Below are 27,244 nucleotides of genomic sequence, written 5' to 3' on the forward strand. Positions count from 1 at the left end.
ACAGCCCTGTCTGTACCCTATACACATAGTTCCATATTACAGTGCAGGAGTAACATGGTGTGCATCTGTAGGGTACCGCGGTGCTGTACCCCTCCCCCAGAAGCATTGCATCCTTTTACTACTGTGATATATGTCTGATGAACAGGTTATACATTATTCCTCAGGGAGGAATCCTTTTCATCTGAAATAGGAGGCCCACAGAGGTGTAATACGGGAACATAACAGTTAATGGTCACCATATTATGGATCTGTATAACAAGAATCCTTAAACCCTTGTTTTTATTGTCATCTGCTTGACTTTCTATCTATTACATGGATGGCCTTTTGTGGAATCATCTGACTGGTTGCAGCTTACTGAAGCAAAATCGGCTGTTTACTATGGGTGTCAAGAGCCGGACCTGCAGGGATCAGCTGATCACCAAGGTAGCTCCAACCCTGCTAACTTAACTGTGTACATAAGAAACATCTACATTCAGCTTCTTTACCCATTTATAGGGGCTTCCTGTGTATTTAAAGCACTTTCTCTCCAATATAAATACACTTACAACTAGAACTACAGCTTCATGATTGGGGTTATTTTAAAAAAGTGCTAAAACAAGGTGGTTTTCCAATTCAGAGAGAAGTGTTTTGTTTTCCTTGACCCATGGGCCATTAATGTAGCCAGCGGTCAGCAGAATTTGTGTCTGACTGACATTTACTTCCATCAGAAAGTATAACTGGAGCATCAACGGGGCAAATGTTAAGGTGCGAATATGATCAAGAAAAAAACTAAATGCCTTAGAAATGTAACAGATCGATAGGGAAGAAAATGTCCTCCTTATCTGCTGCTTGTAGAGCAGTTATGTATGGGACAAAAGGCAGTGGACACCACACATTGTCCTCGAAGACAGCATGAAAAACAGAGCATGTGACCACAAAAGTTTAGTATTTTTCCATTTTTGTGCACTGGCCATTGAAACATGAAATGGAAAAAAAAAGGCATTAAACACTTCTTAAAAATAGACACATTTACATTATTATTCCTATGTCATTAAATACAATTCAAGTTTAGAGAATTTTTTCTTTAAAAAAAAAAAAAAAAAGTTTGGCTTTCAGCGCACAAGTAGGCCATATGAAAAAGGCCACTGCAGATCTTATATATATAATTGGGGGGGGTGTTAAAGGTAAACATGTAAAACCCAAGTCTCTCTATACACTGTCTGGTGATGTTTGTGCTGACTATCACTATATTTAAGGCTTAGTGTCTCTTTAGAAGTCAGTTACACAGTAGAAATTTTATAATCATTACATTTTGAGATCAGATCCTTATATTCTCGTCTTGTTTTTTTACAGTATATATAAAAAAAAAAGTGTAACAGTTGTATATTGCTCTATGCCGAGGGCCTGGACAATATATTATATTACATATTAATCCACAATGCCTTGTTCTGTAGTCAAAGCAGATTTACACATTTATGTTCTGATCAACATGAACAGATGACATTCTACAACCTGCTTTAACGTGCAACATAATTTCTGAACATTATTATACCATCTATATCTACAAATAAAGTTGAGTCGATAATTCCCTGCTGCAGTGCATCGTGGGAGATGTAGTGTTTACATCAGGCAAGTCTGATGAAGAACCAAAGGAAAACAAACTATGCACCACAGTCAGACATTCCTATGTGATGCAAGTAAATGTCTGAATGCAAGTCTGGATGAGACTGGAGTACAATAGGATGTAACCTAAGGTGGGTAAAGGCTTTGCAAGATTACTCAACATTATATTTAGATGATAAAACAATGTTCAAAACAAAAGATCTGTTGCTTCACTTCTGTGCTTAAGGCTTTATAAACACAGCAGAGACGTGGAAAGGGCCTACATGGTGGCTATAATTAAATATTAAAGAGTAGGTACTTTGTGTGCTGCCACACAGTTACCGTAAGTGTTCTCCTATGAGCGATATATCCACATGCTCCATCCAATGGAGCGTGGCACAATGCCAAATGAAATGGGGAAGCAAAATACATTTCGTTTGGTGCTATATTATGGACCAATAAAACAAAGGTGATGAATATTCTGGCTTTTCTTTTTTTAGTGTTTTCACTGCATAAACCCACAGTAGAACAGAACCTTGTGACTATGTAGTTAGACTTTTGTAGCAAGGCTTCAGGTCTCCGAGTCTAGTATGTCACAAGTGTTTAAAGGTTCCAAGTAGAAAACAATCATGAGAAGCATCATGGGTCTCCTCTATGCGTCGCTTTAATCTTTGGTTTCAGATTAGCTCAGAACCACCATTCCTGGAATCTCGCAGTGATCAAGGATTTAGTGCTAAATAAATGTTTTCTTTGTTGGCGGTGTCATCAATACTTTATGGTCATTGGAACAGAAATGTCTGGGAAGTAGGTTTAAATAAAAACTATAGTTACATTGACACTTGTCTGGAAAGAACCATCAATCCAAAGCCAGCAGCCCCAGCTTCCAAGATGGTTATGGTTGAGACGTAGTGTTTACAGTTTAGAGAAGCTATAGCCCTTGGATTCAAATCCTCAGCACAGATAATACTGTCAGGTTCAAGGTCCCAGACCCTAGTGCTTGTAGTTACTTAATGGCAAGCAGGAAATCTTCTTTCTGGTTATAACACATGTATTTTGCTTCTTTTTAAGGGATGAGACACACTCCCAGAGGCATCCCCTTCATAACACAGATCAAATAAGATATAAACATAGATATAAAAAAATTAAAGTGCAAAATTCCTTATAGATATAAAGTATAATGGGGTTTACTGCCAGAGGAAGAGGATAAAGAATTTAGTCTTTTAATAGGCAGTCCAACATTTCTTGTATCCCAATAAAATTTACATACATAAAAAAGACAAAAACTGGATAGTCCTACCCTAGTGCAATCTACAAGAATCCCAGTGACTTCCTATCGTGCGCTTATGTCATTTAACGCAGGTTAATAGACGCAAGTCTCAGGACTGTTACCTCTTAGAATTTACCTTGATGTTTATTGTAGCTGCCCTAAATGTTTTCCATAACGCTTGAAAAAAAAACATAAAAAACAAAGTTCTTCACCAGAGAAACTTTTCTACAAGTCCTAAAAAACATGAGGTTTACACAGGCCAAGGTCTTCATGTCGCCATTAAGAGTAATGATTTCTTTGAAGCAAAATTTGGCAATACAGAAACATCGGCCCTGAACGTATTTCACTTTAGCCTGGGTAAAACTAAAGCACCTTTAGATGAAGGACGCAGGGTGAGGAGACCTAGGTCCAGATGGTTAATCGCCAGAGTCCAGGCCATCTGATGGTGGAGCAAACTTAAGACGGAAAGTTCCTGGATTTAAAAAAAAGCAAAAGAAAAAAAAAAAGCAGAGGCTACATGAATTGTATAATGTTATCACAAGTGCATAGACCACTTAGCAATTTACTACGTTCCTTTATAAGAGATAACTATGACTAAGGAGGTCACTTATGCAAAGGATTATAGTCATATTAAAGTCATAGGGTGTCCTGGAGAAGCCTCCTTGGCTGCATGCATTGTACTACCACATAACTGGCTGCATTACAGTAAACAATATTATGAAGCATATGATAACATTGCTTGGGTCGGCCTCTCCATATAAAACAGATTATTTTCAAGTGCACACGAAAGAAAACAAAGGTATGACTAAACAACAATTATGGTAACAGTAGGATCATTGTTAGCATCTAATTACTAAGAATGATATCTGCATTTATAGCTGGCCTAAACAGGTTATTTTGAGACTACAATATTGCTTGCCATCAATATAAGATCAATAAAAGTCTGGACTGCCAGCATCTCTGCGGATCAGCTGACTGACAGATAGAAAGCTCCAGTGTACACCAGGTCAGCCCTTGTTGTTTACCAAGCACAGTATCATATTTTTGGTAGTGGCTGTGTCTGGTACTGCAAGTCCAACCTAATTATCTGAACACTACAGAAGGCTTGATACTCCTGACCTTCAGTCAGATGAGGTGAGAAGGGAGGCGGGGGCGGAAGACGGATCCTCACAGATCTGAAATAAATGCCCTATTTTAAAAGCGTAATCTCATCTTAAAATTTATGGAAACTTCACAGGATATGCCATAAATGTCTTAGAGATATGGGTCCAACCTCTGGGACCAGCTTTTTCCCCAGGATTAAAGGAAATGTACCCTTACTCACCCCCATTTGCCATGGGCAGGGTTTATGTTTAAAGTCCCATACAAGTCAATGGGAAATATATGTTACCGCATAACTTCCAAACGGCTGGAGATATTTCGATAATACTTGGTCACATGTTACTTATATGTCCACTTAAAATATAGGATAGTTAATTTAAACAAAAACTCACAAATGGTGGTAGTTAAGGGTTAAAGTCCCATGCAAATCAATGGGAAATGTATTTTTCCATATAATTTCCATACGGCTGTAGCTATTTCAATGCTTGGTACACATATTACGGGTCGGGATATGAGGACGGGATATGAGGACGGGATAGGAGTTCGAGATAGGAGGTCGGAATAGGAGGTCGGGATAGGAGGTCGGGATAGGAGGTCGGGATAGGAGGCCGGGATAGGAGGCCGGGATAGGAGGCCGGGATAGGAGGTCGAGAAAGGAGGTCGGGTTAGGAGGTCAGGATAGGAGCTCGAGATTGAAGGACGGGATAGGAGGTTGGGATAGGAGGTCGAAATAGGAGGACGGGATAGGAGGTAGAGATAGGACGGGATAGGAGGTCGGGACAGGAGGGCGGGACAGGAGGAGGGGATAGGAGGTCGGGATGTGGGGTTGGGATATGACAACAATATATGAGGATCGGATATGAAGTCAAAAGCTTCATCCTTTGTTTATTTTCCTCCCCAACAAGGATTAGGAAGGAAAACCCGGGCAGCATCACGTCCAAACGGCTAAAGATATTAACATGAAACTTGGAACACGTTACTTATGTCAACAACAAACATAGGATAGGTGATTTAACCCTTACTCACCCCCATTTGCCAGGGGCGGGGTTTATGTTTAAAGTCCCATACAAGTCAATGCGAAATATAGGTTACTGCATAACTTCCAAACGGCTGGAGATATTTCGATAATACTTGGTCACATGTTACTTATTTGTCCACTTAAAATATACGATAGTTAATTTAACCCTTAACTACCCCCATTTGTGAGGGTTGGGGTTTTTGTTTAAAGTCCCATGCAAATCAATGGGAAATGTATGTTCCCACATAACTTCCGTTCGGCTGGAGATATTTCAATACCTGGTACACATATTACGGGTTGGGAGGTCGGGATAGGAGGACGGGATAGGAAAATGGGATAAGAGGACGGGACAGGAAGACGGGACAGATGGACTGGATAGGAGGACGGGATAGGAGGACGGGACAGGAGGACGAGACAGGAGGATGGGACAGATGGACTGGATAGGAGGACGGGATAGGAGGACGGGATAAGAGGACGGGACAGGAAGACGGGACAGATGGACTGGATAGGAGGACGGGACAGGAGGACGGGACAGGAAGACGGGACAGATGGACTGGATAGGAGGACGGGACAGGAGGACGAGACAGGAGGACGGGACAGATGGACTGGATAGGAGGACGGGACAGGAGGACGGGACAGGAGGACGGGACAGGAGGACGGGACAGGAGGACGGGACAGGAGGACGGGACAGGAGGACGGGACAGGAGGACGGGACAGGAGGACGGGACAGGAGGACGAGACAGGAGGACGAGACAGGGGGACGAGACAGGAGGACGAGACAGGAGGTTGGGATAGATGGACTGGATAGGAGGACGAGATAGGAGGTTGGGCTAGATGGACTGGATAGGAGGACGAGATAGGAGGTTGGGCTAGATGGACTGGATAGGAGGTCGGGATAGGAGGGCCGGGACAGGAGGTCGGGACAGGAGGACGGGACAGGAGGTTGAGATAGGAGGTTGAGATAGATGGACTGGATATGAGGTCGGGATAGGAGGTCGGGATAGGAGGTCGAGATAGGAGGTCGGGATATGACAACAATATATGAGGACGAGATATGAAGTCAAAAGCTTCCTCCTTTGTTTATTTTCCTCCCCAACAAGGATTAGGAAGGAAAAACTGGGCAATGCCGGGTACTCAGCTAGTATATATATATATATATATATAAAACTCAACGTGTGCGCATGTGTGTATGTATGTATGTTCCAGCATCACATCCAAACGGCTAAACTTATTAACATAAAACTTGGCACACATGCTACTTATATGTCAACAACAAACATAGGATAAGTATTTTAACCCTTACTCACTCACATTTGCCAGGGGTGGGGTTTTTGTTTAAAGTCCCATACAAGTCTATGGGAAATATATGTTACTGCATAACTTCCAAAAGGCTGAAGATATTTCAATAATACTTGGTCACATGTTACTTATATGTCAACTTAAAATTCAGGATAGTTAATTTAACCCTTAACTACCCCCATTTGTGAGGGTCGGGGTTTTTGTTTAAAGTCCCATGCAAATCAATGGGAAATGTATGTTCTCACATAACTTCCGTACGGCTGGAGATTTATCAATACCTGGTACATATATTACAGTTTGGGATATGAGGATGGGATAGGAGGACGGGATGGTCGGGATAGGAGGTCGAGATAGGAGGACAGGATATGAGGACGGGATACTAAGCATGGACAACAGGAAGTAGAGTAGAGAACTGTCCAAAATTGTGGAAAAATATCAACAAGTTCATCTCCAGAGATCTAGATTTGCCTTTGTCCACAGTGCACAACATTATCAAGAAATTTGCAACCCATGACACTGTAGCTAATCTCCATGGGCGTGGACGGAAAAGAGGCTCAGGGAGCATCAGTGTCAGCGTGAACTATCTGTCGAAATTTAAATGAAATGAAATTCTATGGCAGGAGACCCAGGAGGACCCCACTGCTGACACAGAGACATAAAAAAGCAAGACTACATTTTGCCAAAATAAACTTGAGTAATCCAAAATCCTTCTGGGAAAACGTCTTGTGGACAGATGAGACCAAGATAGAGCTTTTTGGTAGAGCACATCATTCTACTGTTTACTGAAAATGGAATGAGGCCTACAAAAGAAAGAACACAGTACCTACAGTGAAATATGGTGGAGGTTCAATGATGTTTTGGGATTGTTTTGCTGCCTCTGGCACTGGGTGCACTGAATGTGTGCAAGGCATCATGAAATCTGAGGATTACCACCGGATTTTGGGTCGCACTGTACAGCCCAGTGTCAGAAAGTTGGTATTGCATCCGAGACCTTGGGTCTTCCAGCAGGACAATGACCCCAAACATACGTCAAAAAGCAACAAAGCGCTGGAGAGTTCTGAAGTGGCCAGCAAAGAGTCCAGATCTAAACCCCATTGAACACCTGTGGAGAGATCTTAAAATTGCTGTTTGGAAAAGGCACCCTTCCAATAAGGGAGACCTGGAGCAGTTTGCAAAGGTTGCTTATTGATAGTTAAAGGAAGCAACTAATTTCAGTAAATTTTTGGGCATTATGTCCAATTAGCTTTTTTTCCTTCCTTTTTTTGGTTTAGTTCCAATACACACAAAGGGAATAAATGTGTATAGCAAAACATGTAGTACTACAATCCTTTTCTGTGAGAAATACTTAATTTTCTTGAAAAATGTAAGGGGTGCCAACATTTACAGCCATGACTGTATTATTAGATTAGATTACCCTTAACGACGTATATTTACGTCTGTGGCCGGCTCCCCATCTGTGAAGCACACTCAGAAGCTGAGCGCGATTCGTATCTGCGGGGTCCCAGTTGCTATCAAAAACCGGGACCCGCGGCTAATAACGGACATCGCCGATCGGGCTGATGTCCGGTATTAATCTTTTTGACGCCGCGATCAAAGTTGATTTTGGCATCTAAAACGGGAAAATATGCTGCCAGTTAGCTCAGCGGAGCTGTTCAGGACCTCTGCGGTGAAATTGCGCCATCCCGAACAGCTGATAGGACAGCGGGAGGCTCCCTACCTGGCTCCACGCTGTCCAATCGGCATTTGATTGCTCCAAGCTACAGGCTTGAGCAATCAAGCGCAGATAACACTGATCAATGCTGTGCTATGGCATAGCATTGAACAGTGCCTGTAATCAGTGTAATGCATGTTATAGTCCCCAATGGGGGCTATAACATTGCACAAAATAAAAAAGCGTAAAAAAAGAGTTAATAAATGTGATTAATCCCTACCTAATACAAGTTTGAATCACCTCCCTTTTCCCAGAAAAAAAAAATGTAAAAAATTAAACATATGTGGTATCGCCACGTGCGGTCAATGGCATTCCCGAAAAAAAAATTCCAAAGTCCAAAAATGGTCACTTTGTCTGCCATGAAAAAATTTATAAAAAGCGATCAAAAAATCAGAACGAAACAAAAATGGTACTGATAAAAACTTCAGATCACAACGCAAAATGTGAGCCCTCATACTGCTCCATATGCAGAAAAATAAAAAAGTTATAGGGGTCAGAAGAGGACAATTTTAAACATTCATTTTCTAGCATGTAGTTATGATTTTTTTCCAGAAGTAATACAAAATCAAACCTATATAAGTAGGGTATTATTTTAATCATATGGACCTACAGAATAATCATAAGGTGTAATTTTTACCGCATAATGTATTGCGTAGAAACGGAAGCCCCCAAAAGTTATAAAATTGTGTTTTTTATCAGCTTTGCCGTAGATTTTTGGGTGAAATAACTGATGTCAATACAAAGTAGAATTGGTAGCACAAAAAAAAACATCATATGGATTCTTAGGTGCAAAATTGAAAGGGTTACGATTTTTAAAAGGTAAGGAGGAAAAAACGAAAGTGCAAAAACGTTCATTAACGTCAATTTGCGGCTCCAGAGTGATGAGGTGCACTCAGCAGGTGAGCGCGCATCATACCTGGTGGGTCCCGGTTGCTATAAGCAACCAAGACCAATGGCTAATCCGGACATCGCCAATCGGGCTTATGTCCGGCATTAACCCTTTAAACGTGGCTATCAAACTTGATTGCCGCATCTAAAACAAAAGTAAACATTGCTGGTTAGCCCAGAGGTGCTGTTCGGGACAGCCGCTGTGAAATCGCGGCGTCCCGAACAGCTTGCAGGATACGAGGAGGATCAGCATGGCAGTGATCAGTGTAGGAAATCAGTGTGTGCAATGTTATAGTCCCCTATGGGGGCTATAACATTGCAAATAACAATATATAACATTGAAAATAAAGTGTTCATAAATGTGATTTAACCTCTTCCCTAATGAAAGTTTGAATTACTCCCTTTTCCCATAAAAAAAAAAAGAAAAAAAAAAAAGGGTGTAAATAAAAATGTGGTATCGCCGCGTGCGTAAATGTCCGAACTTTAAAAATATATTGTTAATTAAACCGCATGGTCAATGGCGTACACGTAATAAAATTCCAAAGTCCAAGAGAGCGTATTTTTAGTCACTTATATACCATAAAAAAAAGAAAAGTGATCAAAAAGTACCGATAAAAACTTCACATCATGACGCATAAAGGAGCCCTCATACAGAAAAATAAAAAAAAGTTATAGGGGTCAGGAGAGGACATTTTTCAACATATTAATTTTGATGCACGTAGTTATAATTTTTTTTTGTAGTAAAATAAAATAAAACCTATATAAAATGGGTACCCTTGCGACTGTATGGACCTACAGAATAAATATAAAGTGCAATTTTTACCGAAAACTGCACTGCGTAGAAACGGAAGCCACTAAAAATGACAAAATGGCTTTTTAAAAAAAAATTTGCCCCACAAAAATTTTTTATTCTGGTTTTGCTGTAGATTTTGTGTTGAAATTATTAATGTTATTACAGAGTAAAATTTTGGCACAAAGACAAAGCCCTCATATTGATTTTTAGGTGGAAAATTGAAAGTGTCATGATTTTTAGAAAGTTGGGAGGAAAAAACAAAAGTGCAAAAATGAAAAATCACCAAAGAGGGAAAGGGTAATCAGGGGTGTGGAAATATAATAAAAAAACTACATGTCCACGGAACTAAAACGAAGCAAAATCTATTTGTCCCTCATGACAATCCACTTGTCCAGGCCAATTTTCGCTTTTACACTCATTTTTTTCTCCTCGCCCTATAATAGCCATAACTAACTACTATAATTATACCTTTTAATTTTTCCATAACATTTTATCAAACAAAAAAATCAAAAATATTGGTCAACTGAAATAGTAAAAAGAGAATTTTTCAAATCTGGTGGTTTTCTTTTCTATGCCATTTACCTTGTGGTTGAGCTAACATGTTGTTTTGAGACTTTAGGCCGGCCTGATTACAGCAATATCAGATTTGTATAGTTTTAATCACGTTTTACTAATTTAAAAATTCTGAACTTTTTCAACATTTTTTTTTTAATTGCCATTTTCTGATCCCTGTAGCTTTTTTTTTTTTTTTTTCATATAAGGCTGTATGAGGGCTCTTTTTTTTGCACCATAATCTGTTTTTTGTATCGGTACCATTTTGGTATTGATCTGACTTTTTAATCGCTTTTAACCTTTCTTCTGGGATATTATAAAAATTGCAATTTTTTGGTTTGGTATTTTTTTTTTACATTTACGTAATTTACCGTACAGAATACATAATGTTATATTTTAATATAAGCAATACCAAATATGTTTATTTTTACATGTTTTTATATAGGAAAAGGGGGTGATTTGAACTTTTAATATAGAAGGGGTTAATGTGTGTCTTTTAACCCCTTGGGGATGGAGCCCATTATAACCCTAAGGACGGGAGCATTTTTTGCAATTCTGACCACTGTCACTTTAAGCATTCATAACTCTGGGGTGCTTTTACTTTTCATTCTGATTCTAAGATTGTTTTTTCGTGACATATTCTACTTCATGTTAGTGGTAAATTTTTGTCGATACTTGCATCATTTCCTGGTGAAAAATTTGATGAAAAAATTGAAAATGTAGCATTTTTCTAACTTTGAAACTCTACTTGTAAGGAAAACAGACATTCCAAATAAATGATATATTGATTCACAAATACAATATGTCTACTTTATATTTTCAACATAAAGTTGACATCTTTTTACTTTTGGAAGACATCAGAGGGCTTCAAAGTTCAGCAGCAATTTTTAAATTTTTCCCCAAATTTTCAAAATCTGAATTTTTCAGGGACCAGTTCAGTTTTGAAGTGGATTTGAAGGGCCTTGATATTAGAAATACCCCATAAATGACCCCATTATAAAAACTGCACCCCTCAAAGTATTCAAAATGACATTCAGAAAGTTTGTTAACCCTTTAGGTGTTTCACAGCAATAGCAGAAAAGTGAAGGAGAAAATTCTAAATCTTCATTTTTTACTCTCGCATGTTCTTGTAGACCCAGTTTTTGAATTTTTACAAAGGTTAATAGGAGAAAAAGCCCCCCAAAATTTGTAACCCAATTTCTCTCAAGTAAGGCAATACCTCATATGTGTATGTCACGTGTTCAGCGGGCGCAGTAGAGGGCTCAGAAGGGAAGTAGCAACAATGAGATTTTGGAGAGTGAATTTTTCTGAAATTGTTTTTGAGGGGCATGTCACCCTATGGTGCCAGAACAGCAAAAAAAAACAAAAAAAACACATGGCATACTATTTTGGAAACTACACCCCTCTAACACATGTAACAAGGTGTCCAGTGAGCCTTAACACCCCACAGGTGTTTGACGACTTTTCGTTAAAGTCGGATGTGTAAATGGAAAAAAAAATTGTGCAAATTTACCATTTTTACAAAGGGTAATGGGAGAAAATGCCCCCCAAAATTTGTAACCCCATCTCTCCTGAGTATGGAAATACCCCATGTTAGGAAGTAAAATGCTCTGCGGGCGAACTACAATGCTCAGAAGAGAAGGAGTCACATTTGGCTTTGGGAAAGCAAATTTTGCTGAAATGGTTTTTGAGGGGCATGTCGCATTTAGGAAGCTCCTATGGTGCCAGAACAGCACAAAAAAAAAAACACTTGGCCTACTATTTTGGAAACTACACCCCTCAAAGAACGTAACAAGGGGTACAGTGAGCCTTAACACCCCACAGGTGATTGACGAACTTTTGTTAAAATGGGATGTGAAAATTAAAAATTTGATTTTTAACACTAAAATGCTGGTGTTACCCCAAACTTTTCATTTTCACAAGGAGTAATAGGAGAAAACGCCTCACAAAATTTGTAACCCCATTTCTCTCGAGTAAGGAAATAATTCATATGTGAATGTAAAGTGATCTGCGGGTGCACTAGAGGGCTCAGAAGGGAAGGAGCGACATTGGGCTTTTGGAGAGCGAATTTTGCTGAAATGGTTTTTGGGGGCATGTCGCATTTAGGAAGCCCCCATGATGCCAGAACAGTTAAAAAAATAAATTAAAAAAAATAAACATGGCATACTATTTTGTAAACTACACCCCTCACAGAATTTAATAAGGGGTGCAGTGAGCATGTACACCCCACTGGCATTTGACAGATATTTGGAACAGTGGGCTGTGCAAATGAAAAATTACATTTTTCATTTTTACAGACAACTGTTCAAAAAATCTGTCAGACACCTGTGGGGCGTAAATGCTCACTGCACCACTTGTTACATTCCGTGAGAGGTGTAGTTTCTAAAATGGGATCACATGTGGAGGGGGTCCACTGTTCTGGCACCATGGGGGCTTTGTAAACACATTGCCTTCAATTCCAGCCTAATTCTCTCTCAAAAAGCCCAATGGCGCACCTGCTCTTCTGAGCATTGTAGTTCGCCCGCAGAGCACTTTACATCCACATATGGGGTATTTATATACTCAGAAGAAATGGGGTTACAAATTTGGGGGGGGCTTTTTTCCTATTACCCCTTGTGAAAATGTTTTTTTTTTTTGTGTTCATGTCAGAACCGCTGTAACGATCAGCCACCCCTGTGCAAATCACCAATTTGGGCCTCAAATGTACATGGCACTCTCTCACTCCTGAGCCATGTAGTCCGTCCGCAGAGCATTTTACGTACACATATGGGGTATTTCCGTACTCAGAAGAAATTGCGTTAGAAATTTTGGGGGTCTTTTTCTCCTTTTACCTCTTGTAAAATTGAAAAGTATGGGGCCACACCAGCATATTAGTGTAAAAATTTTAATTTTTTTTACACTAACATGCTGGTGTAGCCCCCAACTTTACCTTTTCATAAAGGGTAAAAGGAGAAAAATCCCCTCAAAATTTGTAACGCAATTTCTCACGAGTACGGAAATACCCCATATGTGGCCCTAAACTGCTGCCTTGAAATACCACAGGGCTCTGAAGTGAGAGAGCGCCATGCGCATTTGAGGCCTAAATAAGGAATTTGCAATAGGGGCGGACCCGGTTACAAGGGTGGGGCTTGTCTCCACCAAAACCCTACAGCAGTGTTTAAAAAAAAAACAGGGTGCACCATGACTAAGAAAAACCGTTTAGGAAACACTGCCGTATGAGACGTTTTTCATTTTTATTGGGAGGGGGGGGGGACGTGTAAGGGGGTGTATATGTAGCATTTTACTTTTTATTATTTGTTAGTTTAGTGTAATGTGGTGTATTTAGGGTACATTCACACAGGCGGGGTTCACAGTATGTTTTCTGCTGGGAGTTTGAGCTGCGGCGGAAAATTTGCCGCAGCTCAAACTTGTAGAAGGAAACCCACTGTAAACCCGCCCGTGTGAATGTACCCTGTACATTCACATGGGGGGGGGGGGGGGGGGAGGCACCCCAAACCTTCATCTGTGGCAAAATGACAACTCCCAGAATGCACTGACAGACCATACATGCTGGGAGTTGTAGTTTTTCAACAGCATTAGGCACACTGGTGGGGAACCATTGAGTTAGAAAACCGACTCTAGCTCAGTGATTCCAACCCGTGTGCCTCCAGCTGTTGTAAAACTACAACTCCCAGCTTGAGGCCCACGGGTTGGAATCACTGAGTTAGGAAACAGACTCCAGCTCAGTCCAACCAGTGTACCTACAGCTGTTGCAAAAGTACAATTCCCAGCATGGCCAGACAGTCAGGGATGCTGGGCGTGTAGTTCTGCAATATCTGACCCTTCAGATGTTGCAGAACTACAACTCCCAGCATGCCTGGACAATCTGGGCATACTAGGAGTTGTAGTTATGCAACAACTGGGGAAGAACAGTTTGGAGACCACTAAGTAGTGGTCTCCAAACTGTAGCCCTCCAGATGTTGCAAAACTACAACTCCAAGCATGTCCAGACTGTAGGGCCAGATATTGCAGAACTACACGCCCAGCATCCCTGACTGTCTGGCCATGCTAGGAATTGTACTTTTGCAACATCTGGAGGGTTACAGTTTGGAGACTGCAAAACTACAACTCCCAGCATGCCCAGACAGTCAGTGCATGCTGAAAGTTGTAGGTTTGCAACATCTGGAGGACCACAGTTTAGAGACCACTACACAGTGGACTCCAAACTGTGATCCTCCAGATGTTGCAAAACTACAACTCCCAGCATGCCTTCACAGCGTTTGGCTGTGTGGGCATGCTGGGGGTTGTAGTTTTGCAGCTTTTAGAAGGCCACAGAGAAGATCACTTACCGCAATCTTCACTGCAGCCTTCTACACAATGCACTTTCCGGCCGCCGCTCCTCCTGTGTTGATGCCGCCGCTGGTCCAAGATGCTTCCACCGGTCCGGGTAAGCTGGGCCATGCTACCCACTTCGCCGTCCGTGTTCTCCCCGGTCTGCCCCGACTTCGATCGGTGGGAAGAGCGGGGGAAATGAACTCTAACCCCCCTGCCCCCCTCCTACCATGGTTGTCAGCCTGATCGACCAATCGCTCCTATTCTTTAGGATGGTCGGAGCTGTCTCTGACAGCTCCGATCATTCTTATTTTCCGGGCGATCGGGTCACCAGTGACCCGATTGGCCCGGATCGCGGCAAATCGCTGGTCTGAATTGACCAGCGATTTGCCGCGATCTCCGACATGGGGGTGGTCTCAGAACCCCCCCTAGGTATTGCCACGGGGACCTGCTGATAGATGTCAGCAGTCATCCCGGTCCGATCACCGCCCAGAGAGCTGCGGTGATCGGAAATATGGAGGGCGTATGGATATGCCCTCCGTCCTTAAGCGACGGGACGCAAGGGCGTATGCATACTCCCTCCGTCCCCAAGGAGTTAAACTTTTATAAAAAAAAAAAAATTATCTACACTATTAGTCCCTTATCATTATATTCCTCATACAGATCAATAGAGTTCTATTGAACACCATTGATCTCTGTGCTCTGCGATGCATTGACACAGTCTAGTCCAGCCAGGATCTATCAATGTCAGAGCCACGAACACCAGGGAAGCAGAGGTCAGCCCTCTGGCTACTTCTATAGTGGATCACCCCCGCCCCCCCCCCCCCCCCCCATGATCGCACTGCGTGGGGCGATCCACCCCACCAGGGAGCATTCACATGTCCCTTTAGACGCCGCAGTCAGCTTTGATCTAAAGGCAATCTAAAGGGTTAATAGCCAGCCACGGCGATCACCACATGCTGGCTATTAACGGTGGCAGCAGCAACTGAAAACACCATGGGGCTGCAGAGTATGTAGCAGGCGCGAGTCCGGGGCCCTCTCCGTACACCGCTCTGAACGCCGTCGTGCTTGTCAGGGGCTTACAGGTCCGGCCCTGCTTGCCCAAAGCAGGGCTAAGGGCCTGAAAAATTCACCTGCCCGGCACCCAGAACTGCATGTCCCGGGCGTCAGGCAATAGAAATTCCACATCCCTGCTTAAGATTCAAGCTAAAATGTCATTTATGATGTAAAACAGCACTGTGTGGCATGGTACGTCCTAAATAATTGATAAAAAGGCTTCCTACGAACTATTAAGATTGGATTTCCACCAGGTCTGACATTTCTGCGTATCTGATGAGACTTTGAGACTTTCCAATAAAAGTCTTGGTTGATAAATTCCTGACCACCGCATTTTATTCTCTATTGTAGACCACTATACTATTTCTGCGGAGAAGGGCTCTAAAGCAAAAGTCTCATGAAAGTCTCAACTAAAAAGACACTTTCTTAGAGACAAATATAGACCATCTAAACTGGTCTAAACAGTTTGAAAAATGTCCCCCATTGTCTTTATTCTTTATGTCCATACGATTACAAGGATACCCAATTTATAAAGTCATGGCCGTAAATGTTGGCACCCCTGAAATTTTTCAAGAAAATGAAGTATTTATCACAGAAAAGGATTGCAGTAACACATGTTTTGCTATACACATGTTTATTCCCTTTGTGTGTATTGGAACTAAACCAAAAAAAGGGAGGGGAAAAAAGTTAATTGGACATAATGTCATACCAAACTCCAAAAATGGGCTGGACAAAATTATTGGCACCCTTAACTTAATATTTGGTTGCACATCCTTTGGAAAAAATAACTGAAATCAGTGGTTTCCTATAACCATCAATAAGCTTCTTACACCTCTCAGCCGGAATATTGGACCACTCTTCCTTTGCAAACTGCTCCAGGTCTCTCTTATTGGAAGGGCATCTTTTCCCAACAGCAATTTTAAGATCTCTCCACAGGTGTTCAATGGGATTTAGATCAGGACTCATTGCTGGCCACTTCAGAACTCTCCAGCGCTTTGTTGCCATCCATTTCTGGGTGCTTTTTGACGTATGTTTGGGGTCATTGTCCTGCTGGAATCCTCAGATTTCATGATGCCTTGCACACATTCAAGGCACCCAGTGCTAGAGGCAGCAAAACAACCACAAAACATCATTGTACCTCCACCATATTTCACTGTAGGTACTGTGTTCTTTTCTTTGTAGGCCACATTCCGTTTTCGGTAAACAGTAGAATGATGTGCTTTACCAAAAAGCTCTATCTTGGTCTCATCTGTCCACAAGATGTTTTCCCAGAAGGATTTTGGCTTACTCAAGTTCATTTTGGCAAAATGTAGTCTTGCTTTTTTATGTCTCTGTGTCAGCAGTGGGGTCCTCCTGGGTCTCCTGCCATAGCGTTTCATTTCATTTAAATGTCGACAGATAGTTCACGCTGACACTGATGCTCCTTGAGCCTGCAGGACAGCTTGAATATCTTTGGAACTTGTTTGGGGCTGCTTATCCACCATCCAGACTATCCTGCGTTGACACCTTTCATCAATTTTTCTCTTCCGTCCACGCCCAGGGAGATTAGCTACAGTGCCACAGGTTGCAAACTTCTTGATAATGTTGCGCACTGTGGACAATGGCAAATCTAGATCTCTGGAGATGGACTTGTAATATTGAGATTGTTGATATTTTCCCACAATTTTGGTTCTCAAGACCACATTGAGTTATATTCTCCTCTTTCTGTTGTCCATGCTTAGTGTGGCATACACAGACACACAATGCAAAGACTAAGTGAACTTCTCTCCTTTTTATCTGCTTTCAGGTGTGATTTTTTTTTTATTGCCCACACCTGTTACTTGCCCCAGATGAGCTTAACCCCTTAAGGACCCAGCCAATTTTCAGTGTAGGACCCGGCATATTTTTTTGCACATCTGACCACTGTCACTTTAAGCATTAATAACTCTGGGATGCTTTTACCTTTCATTCTTATTCCGAGACAGTTTTTTCGTGACATATTCTACTTTATGTTAGTGGTAAACTTTTGTCGATACATGCATCATTTCATGGTGAAAAATTCCAAAATATGATGAAAAAATGGGAAATTTAGCATTTTTTTTTTAACTTTGAAGCTCTCTGCTCATAAGGAAAATGAATATTCCAAATAAATTATATATTGATTCACATATACAATATGTCTACTTTAGGTTGTCTTCGAAAAGTAAAAACATGTCAACTTTATGATGCAATCAGAGGGCTTCAATTAGCAGCAATTTTCCAATTTTTCTCAAAATTTTCTAAATCGAAATTTTTCAGGGACCAGTTCAGTTTTGAAGTGGATTTGAAGGGCCTTCTTATTAGAAATACCCCATAAATGACTCCATTATAAAAACTGCACCCCTCAAAGTATCCAAAATGACATTCAAAAGGTTTGTTAAGCCTTTGGGTGTTTCACAGGAATAGCAGAAAATTGAAGGAGAAAATTCAAAATCTTAATTTTTTACACTGGCAAGTTCTTGTAGGGGTAAAAGGAGAGAAATCTTCCTAAAATGTGTAACCCAATTTCTCCAGAGTAAGGAAATACCTCTTATGTGTATGCCAAGTGCTCTGTGGGTGCACTAGAGGGCTCAGAAGGGAAGGAGCGACAGTGGGATTTTGGAGAGTTTTTCTGAAAAAGTTTTGGGGGGGCATGTCACATTTAAGAAGCCCCTATGGTGCTAGAACAACAGAAAAAACAAAAACACATGGCATACTATTTTGGAAACTAAACCCCTTAAAGGGGTACTCCGCCCCCTAGACATCTTATCCCCTATCCAAAGGATAGGGGATAAGATGTTAGATCGCCGCGGTCCCGCTGCTGGGGACCCCGGGGATCGCCACTGCGGCACCCCGCTATCATTACTGCGCAGAGCGAGTTCGTCATGGCTCCGCCCCTCATGACAGAGTTACATAGTTAGTATGGTTGGAAAAAGACATACGTCCATCAAGTCCAACCAGGACATCACGGCCCGTCCCCTTAATGCAAGTCTATGGCAGGGGGCGTGATGACCGCCACACCCCCTCCCATAGACTTGTATTGACGTAATGATGCTCCGGCCCCTGTATTGCCCGTCATTACGCGCAGAGCGAACTCGCTCTGCGCAGTAATGATAGCGGGGTGCTGCAGCAGCGAACCCCGGGATCCCCAGCAGCGGGACACCGGCGATCTGACATCTTATCCCCTATCCTTTGGATAGGGGATAAGATGTCTAGGGGCGGAGTACCCCTTTAAGAATGTAACAAGGGGTACAGTGAGCCTTAACACCCCACAGGTGTTTGACGACTTTTTGTTAAAGTTGGATGTGTAAATAAAAATAAAAAAATTTCACAAAAATGCAGTTTTTCCCCCAAATTTTGCATTTTTTTTTACAAAGGGCAATAGTAGAAAATTACCCCCAAAATTTGTAACCCCATTTCTTCTGAGTATGGAAATACCCCATGTGTGGACATCAAGTGCTCTGCTGGCGAACTACAATGCTCAGAAGAGGAGGAGCGCCAATGAGCTTTTGGAGAGTGAATTTGTTTGGAATGGAAGTCAGGGGCCATGTGCGTTTACAAAGCCCTCCGTGGTGCCAGAACAGTGGACCCCCCACATGTGACCCCATTTTGGAAACTACACCCCTCACAGAATTTAATAAGGGGCGCAGTGAGTATTTACACCCCACTGGCGTTTGACAGATCTTTGGAACAGTGTGCTGTGCAAATGAAAAATAAAATTTTTCATTTTCACGGACCACTGTTCCAAAAATCTGTCAGACACCTGTGGGGCGTAAATGCTCACTGTACCCCTTATTACATTACATGAGGAGTGTAGGTTCCAAAATGGGGTCACATGTGGGGGGGTCCATTGTTCTGGCACCAGGGGGGCTTTGTAAACACACTTGGCCTTCAATTCTGGACACATTTTCTCTTCACAAGCCCAATGGCGCTCCTTCTCTTCTGAGCATTGTAGTTCACCCGCAGAGCACTTTACATCCACATATGGGGTATGTTCGTACTCAGAAGAAATGGGGTTACAAATTTTGTGGGGCTTTTTTCCTATTTTCCCTTGTGAAAGTGAAAAATTTAGGGTAACACCAGCATTTTAGTGAAAAATAAATATTTTTCTCATTTTCCCATCCAACTTTAACGAAAATTTGTCAAACACCTGTGGGGTGTTAAAGCTCACTGTACCCCTTGTTACGTTCCGTGAGGGGTGTAGTTTCCAAAATGGGGTCACATGTGAGTATTTTTTTTTTTTGCGTTTATGTCAGAACCGCTGTAAAATCAGCCACTCCTGTGAAAATCACCAATTTAGGCCTCAAATGTACATAGTGCGGTCTCACTCCTGAGCCTTGTTGTGCGCCCGCAGAGCATTTTACACCCACATATGGGGTATTTCCGTACTCAGGAGAAATTGCGTAACAAATTATAATTTTTTTTTCCCCTTTTACCTCTTGTGAAAATAAAAAGTAAGGGGTAGAGCTGGGCGGTATGACCAAATATGTGTATCACGGTATTTTTTGTAACTTATGACGGTTCCACGGTATATAACGGTATTTCTTTCACCCCCCCCCCCAAATCATGTTACCCGCCAGCGCTTTTCTGCTTCCCCCCCAAATCATGTTACCCGCCAGTGCTGTTCTGCTCCCCCCCCCCCCCAAAATCATGTTACCCGCCAGTGCTGTTCTGCTCCACCCCAATTAATTATCAGCCCAGCGGGGTACTACTCACATATGTCACCCGCAAGCACTGCCCTCCTGCTGCTGCCAGGAGGGGACTTGCCATAATCATACGGCCACCCAGGTCATTTATCCCGCATCAAGGAAGCTATCTTAGGGTCTGAGTGAGTGGTCCCCACCGGACCGGACATCTTATTTTCTACACTAACTGGCGGCTTTGTACCACAGCTGCATATCTTGGTTTAATTTCTTTCCTACATTTGTATCCCCTGATGAACCCTGCATAGCTCCTACTACCTATTTTGGAGGGGGGGAAACACGTTGGGATTATTTACATTGTAATTGTGTATACTGACACAGCTTATTTAATGTAGAAATTTTTGCTTTATTAAGGGAAGAATTGAGCCCTATAACATTTATCTGAGCTCTTTCTTCACCTACACTTATTGTTATTTTTTCACTTTGAGGACCCATTATCTTATATCAAATAATATTAAAAGTTAAGTTTTAAGCAAGCTAACTATTGCCCTTCTGTCATACTTTGTCCATATAGCTGGATTCAAAATAAAGCTATCTTAAACTGCGTTCAGAAATGTAGTTATGCAACTACAACTCCTAGAATGCAGAGACAGCTGTTTGGTGTTTGGGCATGCTGGGATTTGCAGTTTTGCAACATCTGGAGGGCTACAGTTTAAAGACTACTGCACAGTGATCTCCAAACTGTGGCACTCCAGATGTTGCAAAACTAAAAATCCCAGCATGCCCAGACAGCAAATAGCTGTCTGGGCATGCTGGGAGTTGTAGTTTTGCAACATCTGGAGGGCTACAGTTTAGAGACCTCTGTATAGTGGTCCCAAACTTTAGCCCTCCAGATGTTGTTAGGCAACTCACCGCCTTCTTTAGGATCCAGGGAGCCAGCCGCACGACATCGCCGCGTGCCGCAGTTGGATGGGTAAGTGGATCTTCGGTGCTGGTCCTCTGTCGGTTTCCTCGTTCTGCCCCGCCTATTGTGGGTGGGCAGGAGGGGGAAACCGAAAGTTAACCCCCCCCGCCCCCGATCTGCTATTGGTCGTTGCTTCTTGACGACCATTAGCAGGGATAGGAGGGGTGGCACCCCTGCCACCTCGCTCCTATTCCTTCAGGGGGATCGTGGGTGTCTTAGACAACCCCGATCCCCCTTATTTTCCGGGTCACCATAGACCCGTATGACCTGGAATCGCGCAAATCGCAAGTGTGAATTCACTTGCGATTTGCAGCAATCGCCGGCATGCCTGATTTCAGCAGGCATCCCAGTCCAATCCCCCCTGGCGCACAGCGGGGAACGGAATTCTCCATGACGTACGCGTACGTCATGGATCCTTAAGTACCAGGGTGTCATGACGTACGCGTACATCAAGGGTCCTTAAGGGGTTAAAGGAGCATCACATGCTTGAAACAATCTTATTTTTCCACAATTTTGAAATGGTGCCAATAATTTTGTCCAGCCCATTTTTAGAGTTTGGTGTGACATTATGTCCAATTTGCTTTTTTCCCCTCCTTTTTGTGTTACTGCAATCCTTTTCTGTGAGTAGTATTTAATTTTTTGGATAATTTCAGGGGTGCCAACATTTAAGGGGTGCCAACATTTACGGTCATGACTGTATAGGTTTTGTTTCACTTTACTCCTCTTTTGTATGAAAATCAGTATGCTGATTATTATTTTCTGTATACAGGGGTGTCATCGGCGCTCCATTAGTGCAGGATGCCTGCACTATTGGAGCACAGATCGAACAAGACAGAGATGTAGGGACCCTCCACCCATCCTCACGATGTAGCTCATTGAGTTAGCAGGCAACTATATTTCCCACATTTAGATGCCGCAATCAACTTTGATCGCTGCATATAAAGGGTTAATGCCAGACATAGGCCTGATCAGCCATGTGCCGTATTACCGTGGAATGTCAAGCTTTTGGTGACAAACACATGAATTTCTGCGAGCCTCAGATAGACAAATAAAAATTTGTACAAGCCTACTGTGTGTAATTTCACGCCACACAAAACTTTACAGAAGTGCTCTGCCTCTACCCTTCCTCCCAGTCTGTGCAATATACACATCACCAGTATATTGCATGAAGGTGATGGGTACACAGCACAGACTGAAGGGTCAGGAGCAGGGTGAGGTAAAGATTGGGTGCCTTTACAGTGTTTCCATGAAGCGATATTCAGCACTGTGGAACACAGTGTTTTTTGTTTACAAGTGTTAAATTTAAAAGCCTGTTATTATCCTGAAAAAACCCTTTAAAAATGTAAAAATGATGAAGTGCAATGTACTTAAAGCTGTAGATGAGAACACGTTACCTTGCTGATTAAAATCCATTGATGGCTGTTTACAGTCCTGAGCTCGGTGGCCACTGACACCACAGTTATAGCATGAAATGTTCCCACTCTTTTTGTGAGCTGTGCCATTAATGGTTCCCATCATGCCCTGAGGCTGGTACACCCCTGCTGTGCCAGTTATAAAGTTCTGCATCGGAGGCAAGGAAAAGCTGGGTTGCCCCGTTAGCATAGAATCTGGATTCAAGCTGTTATTGTATGGTGTGTGCACTACAGGAAATGAACCGCTGTTGTTGTATTGCTGAGTGTTAATGTATCCGTTATTGCACATTGGGCTGAAGGGCATGAAGGAGAAGGGAAACATTGAGGGCGTCGAAAACTGATGCTGGAAATAGTTACCATAATTGACAGTGACACCACCAGACCCACAACTGCCACTGCAGCCACAGGAGCTACAGACCGTGCACCCCGCCTGTGGTGGCTGTTGTTGCTGATGGTGTACGTGGTGGTGGCTGGGAGTCTGGTTGGAAATTTGAATGTTCATGGTTGGTGCATTGCCACTGCCGCTGTAGTAACTGTTTTCAGATGTAGAGGACATTGAAGGGCTCGAGCTAGGGACAGGGCAGCTTGGCAAGTTTGTCACATTACTATATGACGTAGAGGCATGGTTGCTGGTGGTGGCACTGCTGTTTGCGCAGAAGTTGCCGGACATTTGGGCTACAGGCATGCCACTCATAGCAGAAAAGGCAACTTTGGTATTGGCTGTATACAGAACACTTCTGGGGTTTATTATTGCAGGAGAGACACTAGTGCAGGTTATCTGTCCAACCACAGAAGAATCTGAAGATGATACAAGAAGCTTCACTGGTGTGCGGGTCACATGGAAGACTGGAGTGGATGGCATGGTGGCGGGGGAACTGCTCTCCACCATTAGGGCTTGCTGTTGAGTTGATTTTATCGTCCTCTCCCCAGATAGAGTATTTCCCACTTTGCCCCGTACACCAAAGTTTACAGTCTGTTGAATGGAGCTGCCATCAGGAATTATGGAAAGAATCTGACCAGGTTGTAATGGGCTGGAAGATGCTTTGACATCCAGAAGCATGTTTCCAAAACTCTTTTCTATTTTCATTCCACTTCTGGATCCAGATGAAGGTTTACTTCTGTCTTCTGAAGACAAAATGGAGTGTGGAGATGATTGAAGGATTTTAATCTCTGTGCTACCCCGGTCTGATTTGTGCAAAGTGCTCATGAGGTGAAGGGGAGCAATGTGAGACGGTGCCCCAGCTATGATCTGAAGCGGTACTGGATGATGGCTTGAAGGGCTGGAACTGCTGTCATTTTGCACTGGTAAAACCTGAGCTGTTGGACGAACTGAACTTGATGTAAAGTGATTCACCAGCAAGACAGACTTATCCTTTTCTGAGCATTCCGAGTGCCTTCCAAGACCTACAACATAAATAGGGTTAAGCTGTCTGGCATATAAACTGGTAAATAAAAGCACAACTAAGCCATACAAACAGCCATTTAAAAAATAAAAATAAAACTAGCAACAGTATAATAGGGGAATTAATATCAGTCTAACATATGATGTATGTGTGTCAGGAGGTTCTCAGAATTTAAAGGATGACTGCAGTGGTAAACATTTATATATGCCCATGCCCTGGCCTCAAAAATAAACAAAATAAACTTATACATACCTTCCTACGAGCCCCCGTGGGTCCGGCACAGGCCTCACGGTTCGGCAGTGCCGACGTCATTCCACTTCCTGGGGACCGGGACGCCGCAGAGCCGTCGGTGTATCACTGGCCATGGCGATGTCCCGCCCCGGCCTGTGATAGGCTGGGCCCACTGTCATGTAAGAATCCGGCCAGAGCTCCTTACATGACAGTAGGCTCAGCCTATCAAAGGCCAGGGCGGGACATACGCCGACGGCTCTGCAGCGTCCCCGTCCCCAGGAAGGGGAATGACGTCGGCACTGCCGGACCGTGAGGCCTGTGCCGGACCAAATGGGGGCTCGTAAGAAGGTATGTATAAGTTTATTTTGTTTATTTTTGAGGCACGGGCATATATAAATGTTTACCACTGCAGTTGTCCTTTAAATGGGCACTGTAGGATACAAAAACTTTTGATATGTTGTAAAGCATGCAGTACCAATAGGTTTTGCAATTGCTTTCATTAGAAAGTTTTCAGTATTTCATACTGAAAAAGCCAGTCAAAGAACTGCCCCCCCTGCCTGCTTGGACACATACTAGTCCTGTTGTGTCCATGCATTATCACCTATGTTATGGACACACTTCCTTGATTGACAGCTGTGAGCGCAGGGCTCACAGCTGGAGGAAAAGTCCTCCCACTGTCAGCTTGTGTCCCGCTACTGTCAGTGAGGACAAGCTGGGAGTTGTAGTTTTGCTAATGCTAGGGGAGATGTGAGCAGACATCATACTGAGGGAGAGGGCGGAGACCTGCACAGTGAGGCCACGCCCCCTCCCTTTGAAAGAAATTCAGACTAGTGAGCTAAATTAAAAGTGTAATAAAAAAATAACTAAAGGTGCTAGACACATAAAAATTAGATGTACACAGTCAGGATTAGGTACTGAGGGATATATTTAAAAAAAATGTGTTGGATCTGACAGGTACGCTTTAAGATATGACATTAAGTAGTCAGCATGGGGTAGGGTGAGTTTCTATACTTTCAGCCACTAATCCCACTGAAGAACAGTACAGACAGCCTCTCCTCTACCAGAAATGGCATTTAAACAGAAACTATAGACTGTAATCACCTGTCCTAAAGTGAGCCACCCCCAGCCCCAAATGGTTTATATCAGAGAACAATGCAGTGTATTTACCTCTTCTAAAGTCTGCTTCTTTACATCTTGAAGTGGCTGATCAAAGGTAATCAAAGTTATATAGTCAATGGATGGCAGCAAAACTACAGGCTGATAACAAGGAGCAATAGATTGAATCTAACAGCACAGTAATATCTAAAAGCTGTAAATTTTGTAATGCAACTTATTTAGGAGTGATATACAACACTCGTCTTGCTATGATTTAGTGTTTCATAGTACAGTCTTAAATTGTGAAAGACGAGAAACTGCGGCACTCACCCAGATGAAGAATTACAACTTGAAGCTTTATTTGAAATTCATAAAACCTGAAGATACAGGCTTTAGTAGAGAAAGGTCTACAGAGCTCACATCTGTGATTTCAGAGAAAATGTCTGACATGTCAGAGGTATGTCAAAAGTTTTGATCACTGTGAGCCAGTGCTGAGACCAACATGACCTGGAGGAGGAGTGGAGATAAGCAAGCGGTAGTGCACATCACTCCCCAGTTCATAGCAATCTGCACCCTGCATTTGTATAAGTCTAAGTCTAGGAGGCAGGCCAAGAAAGCTGGAGAGAGATCACTGTGAGCCAGGAAGCGAAGCATGCTTCCTAATGCTTCCCCCTGTTCATTCTCTTGATCGGTAGAGAGCTCAGTTAACATTAAGCAGACCATATATGCTAGATACCTGTTGGATGAATGCCGGAGTATGCATGTGTGCCCTGAATGTGTAAAGAGGATTAAGCCACTGCCTGACACCTTTAAGGGGTATTCCAGATCAAATGGCTCCAGAAAGTTAAACAGATTTGTAAATTACTTCTATTAAAAAATCTTAATCCTTCTAATAATTCTCAGCTGCTGAAATTGAGTTGTTCTTTTCTGTCTGGCAACAGTGCTCTCTGCTGACATCTCTGCTTGTCTTGGGAACTGCACAGAGTAGAAGAGGTTTGTTATGGGGATTTGCTTCTAAACTGGTCCGTTCCCTAGACAGATGTCATCAGAGAGCACTTAGACAAAGAACAGCTCAACTTCAGCAGCACATGAAGTACTGAAAGGTTTAAGATTTTTTAATAGAAGTAATTTACAAATCTCCATAGAAAATCCAAGGAGAGAGCACACCAGGTAGCAAACCAAATAGGTGGAAAAAGCAAACATACGATACCACGAGGTAACCGCTAGGAGCATCCAGACTCACTTCAATATGTAAGCAGCACCTGCGGGGTGCACGCACAAGGTAAAGTATCGATATATGCAAAAACAAAGATAATCATGCACTCACCGCCGGTAAGCTGCTGCGGGCTCCGAGTCCGGGATCACCACGGCATAGACGTAGACGGTAAAGGGCGCTCAGAGGCTTCTGAGCGCCCCTTACCGTCTACGTCTATGCCGTGGTGATCCTGGACTCGGAGCCCGCAGCAGCTTACCGGCGGTAAGTGCATGCTTATCTTTGTTTTTGCATAATTTACAAATCTGTTTAACTTTCTGGAGCACACACACACACACCGTGGGGATCAAAAGTTTGGGCACCCCAGGTAAAAATGTATTAATGTGCATTAAGAAGCCAAGGAAAGATGGAAAAATCTCCAAAAGGCATCAAATTACAGATTAGACATTTTTATAACATGTCAACAAAAATCTAGATTTTATTTCCATCATTTACACTTTCAAAATAACAGAAAACAAAAAAATGGCGTATGCAAAGTTTGGGCACCCTACAGAATTTATAGCATGCACCGCCCCCTTTGCAAAGCTGAGACCTGCCAGTGTCATGGATTGTTCTCAATCATCATCTGGGAAGACCAGGTGATGTCAATCTCAAAGGTTTTAAATGTCCAGACTCATCTGACCTTGCCCCAACAATCAGCACCATGGGT

General features: G+C 42.6%; 1 protein-coding gene across 2 annotated transcripts in view; it reads right to left on the reverse strand.

Moving 5' to 3' along the window:
* Positions 1–1,067: 1,067 nt before the first annotated feature.
* Positions 1,068–27,244, reverse strand: part of ZCCHC14 (zinc finger CCHC-type containing 14) — a 162,212-nt gene continuing 136,035 nt past the window's right edge. Inside the window, exons 13-15 of one of the 2 annotated variants that reach the window (XM_056525535.1) lie at positions 25,395–25,430; positions 22,576–23,997; positions 1,068–3,320 (exon numbers count right to left, since the gene is read on the reverse strand). In XM_056525535.1, the coding sequence (XP_056381510.1) occupies positions 3,265–3,320; positions 22,576–23,997; positions 25,395–25,430 (1,514 nt within the window). In that variant the 3' untranslated portion in view covers positions 1,068–3,264. The remainder of the gene's footprint in view (positions 3,321–22,575; positions 23,998–25,394; positions 25,431–27,244) is intronic. The other variant, XM_056525536.1, reaches the window with a different exon arrangement.

The sequence above is a fragment of the Hyla sarda genome, chromosome 6 (assembly GCF_029499605.1).
Source record: "Hyla sarda isolate aHylSar1 chromosome 6, aHylSar1.hap1, whole genome shotgun sequence".
Lineage (NCBI taxonomy): Eukaryota > Metazoa > Chordata > Amphibia > Anura > Hylidae > Hyla > Hyla sarda.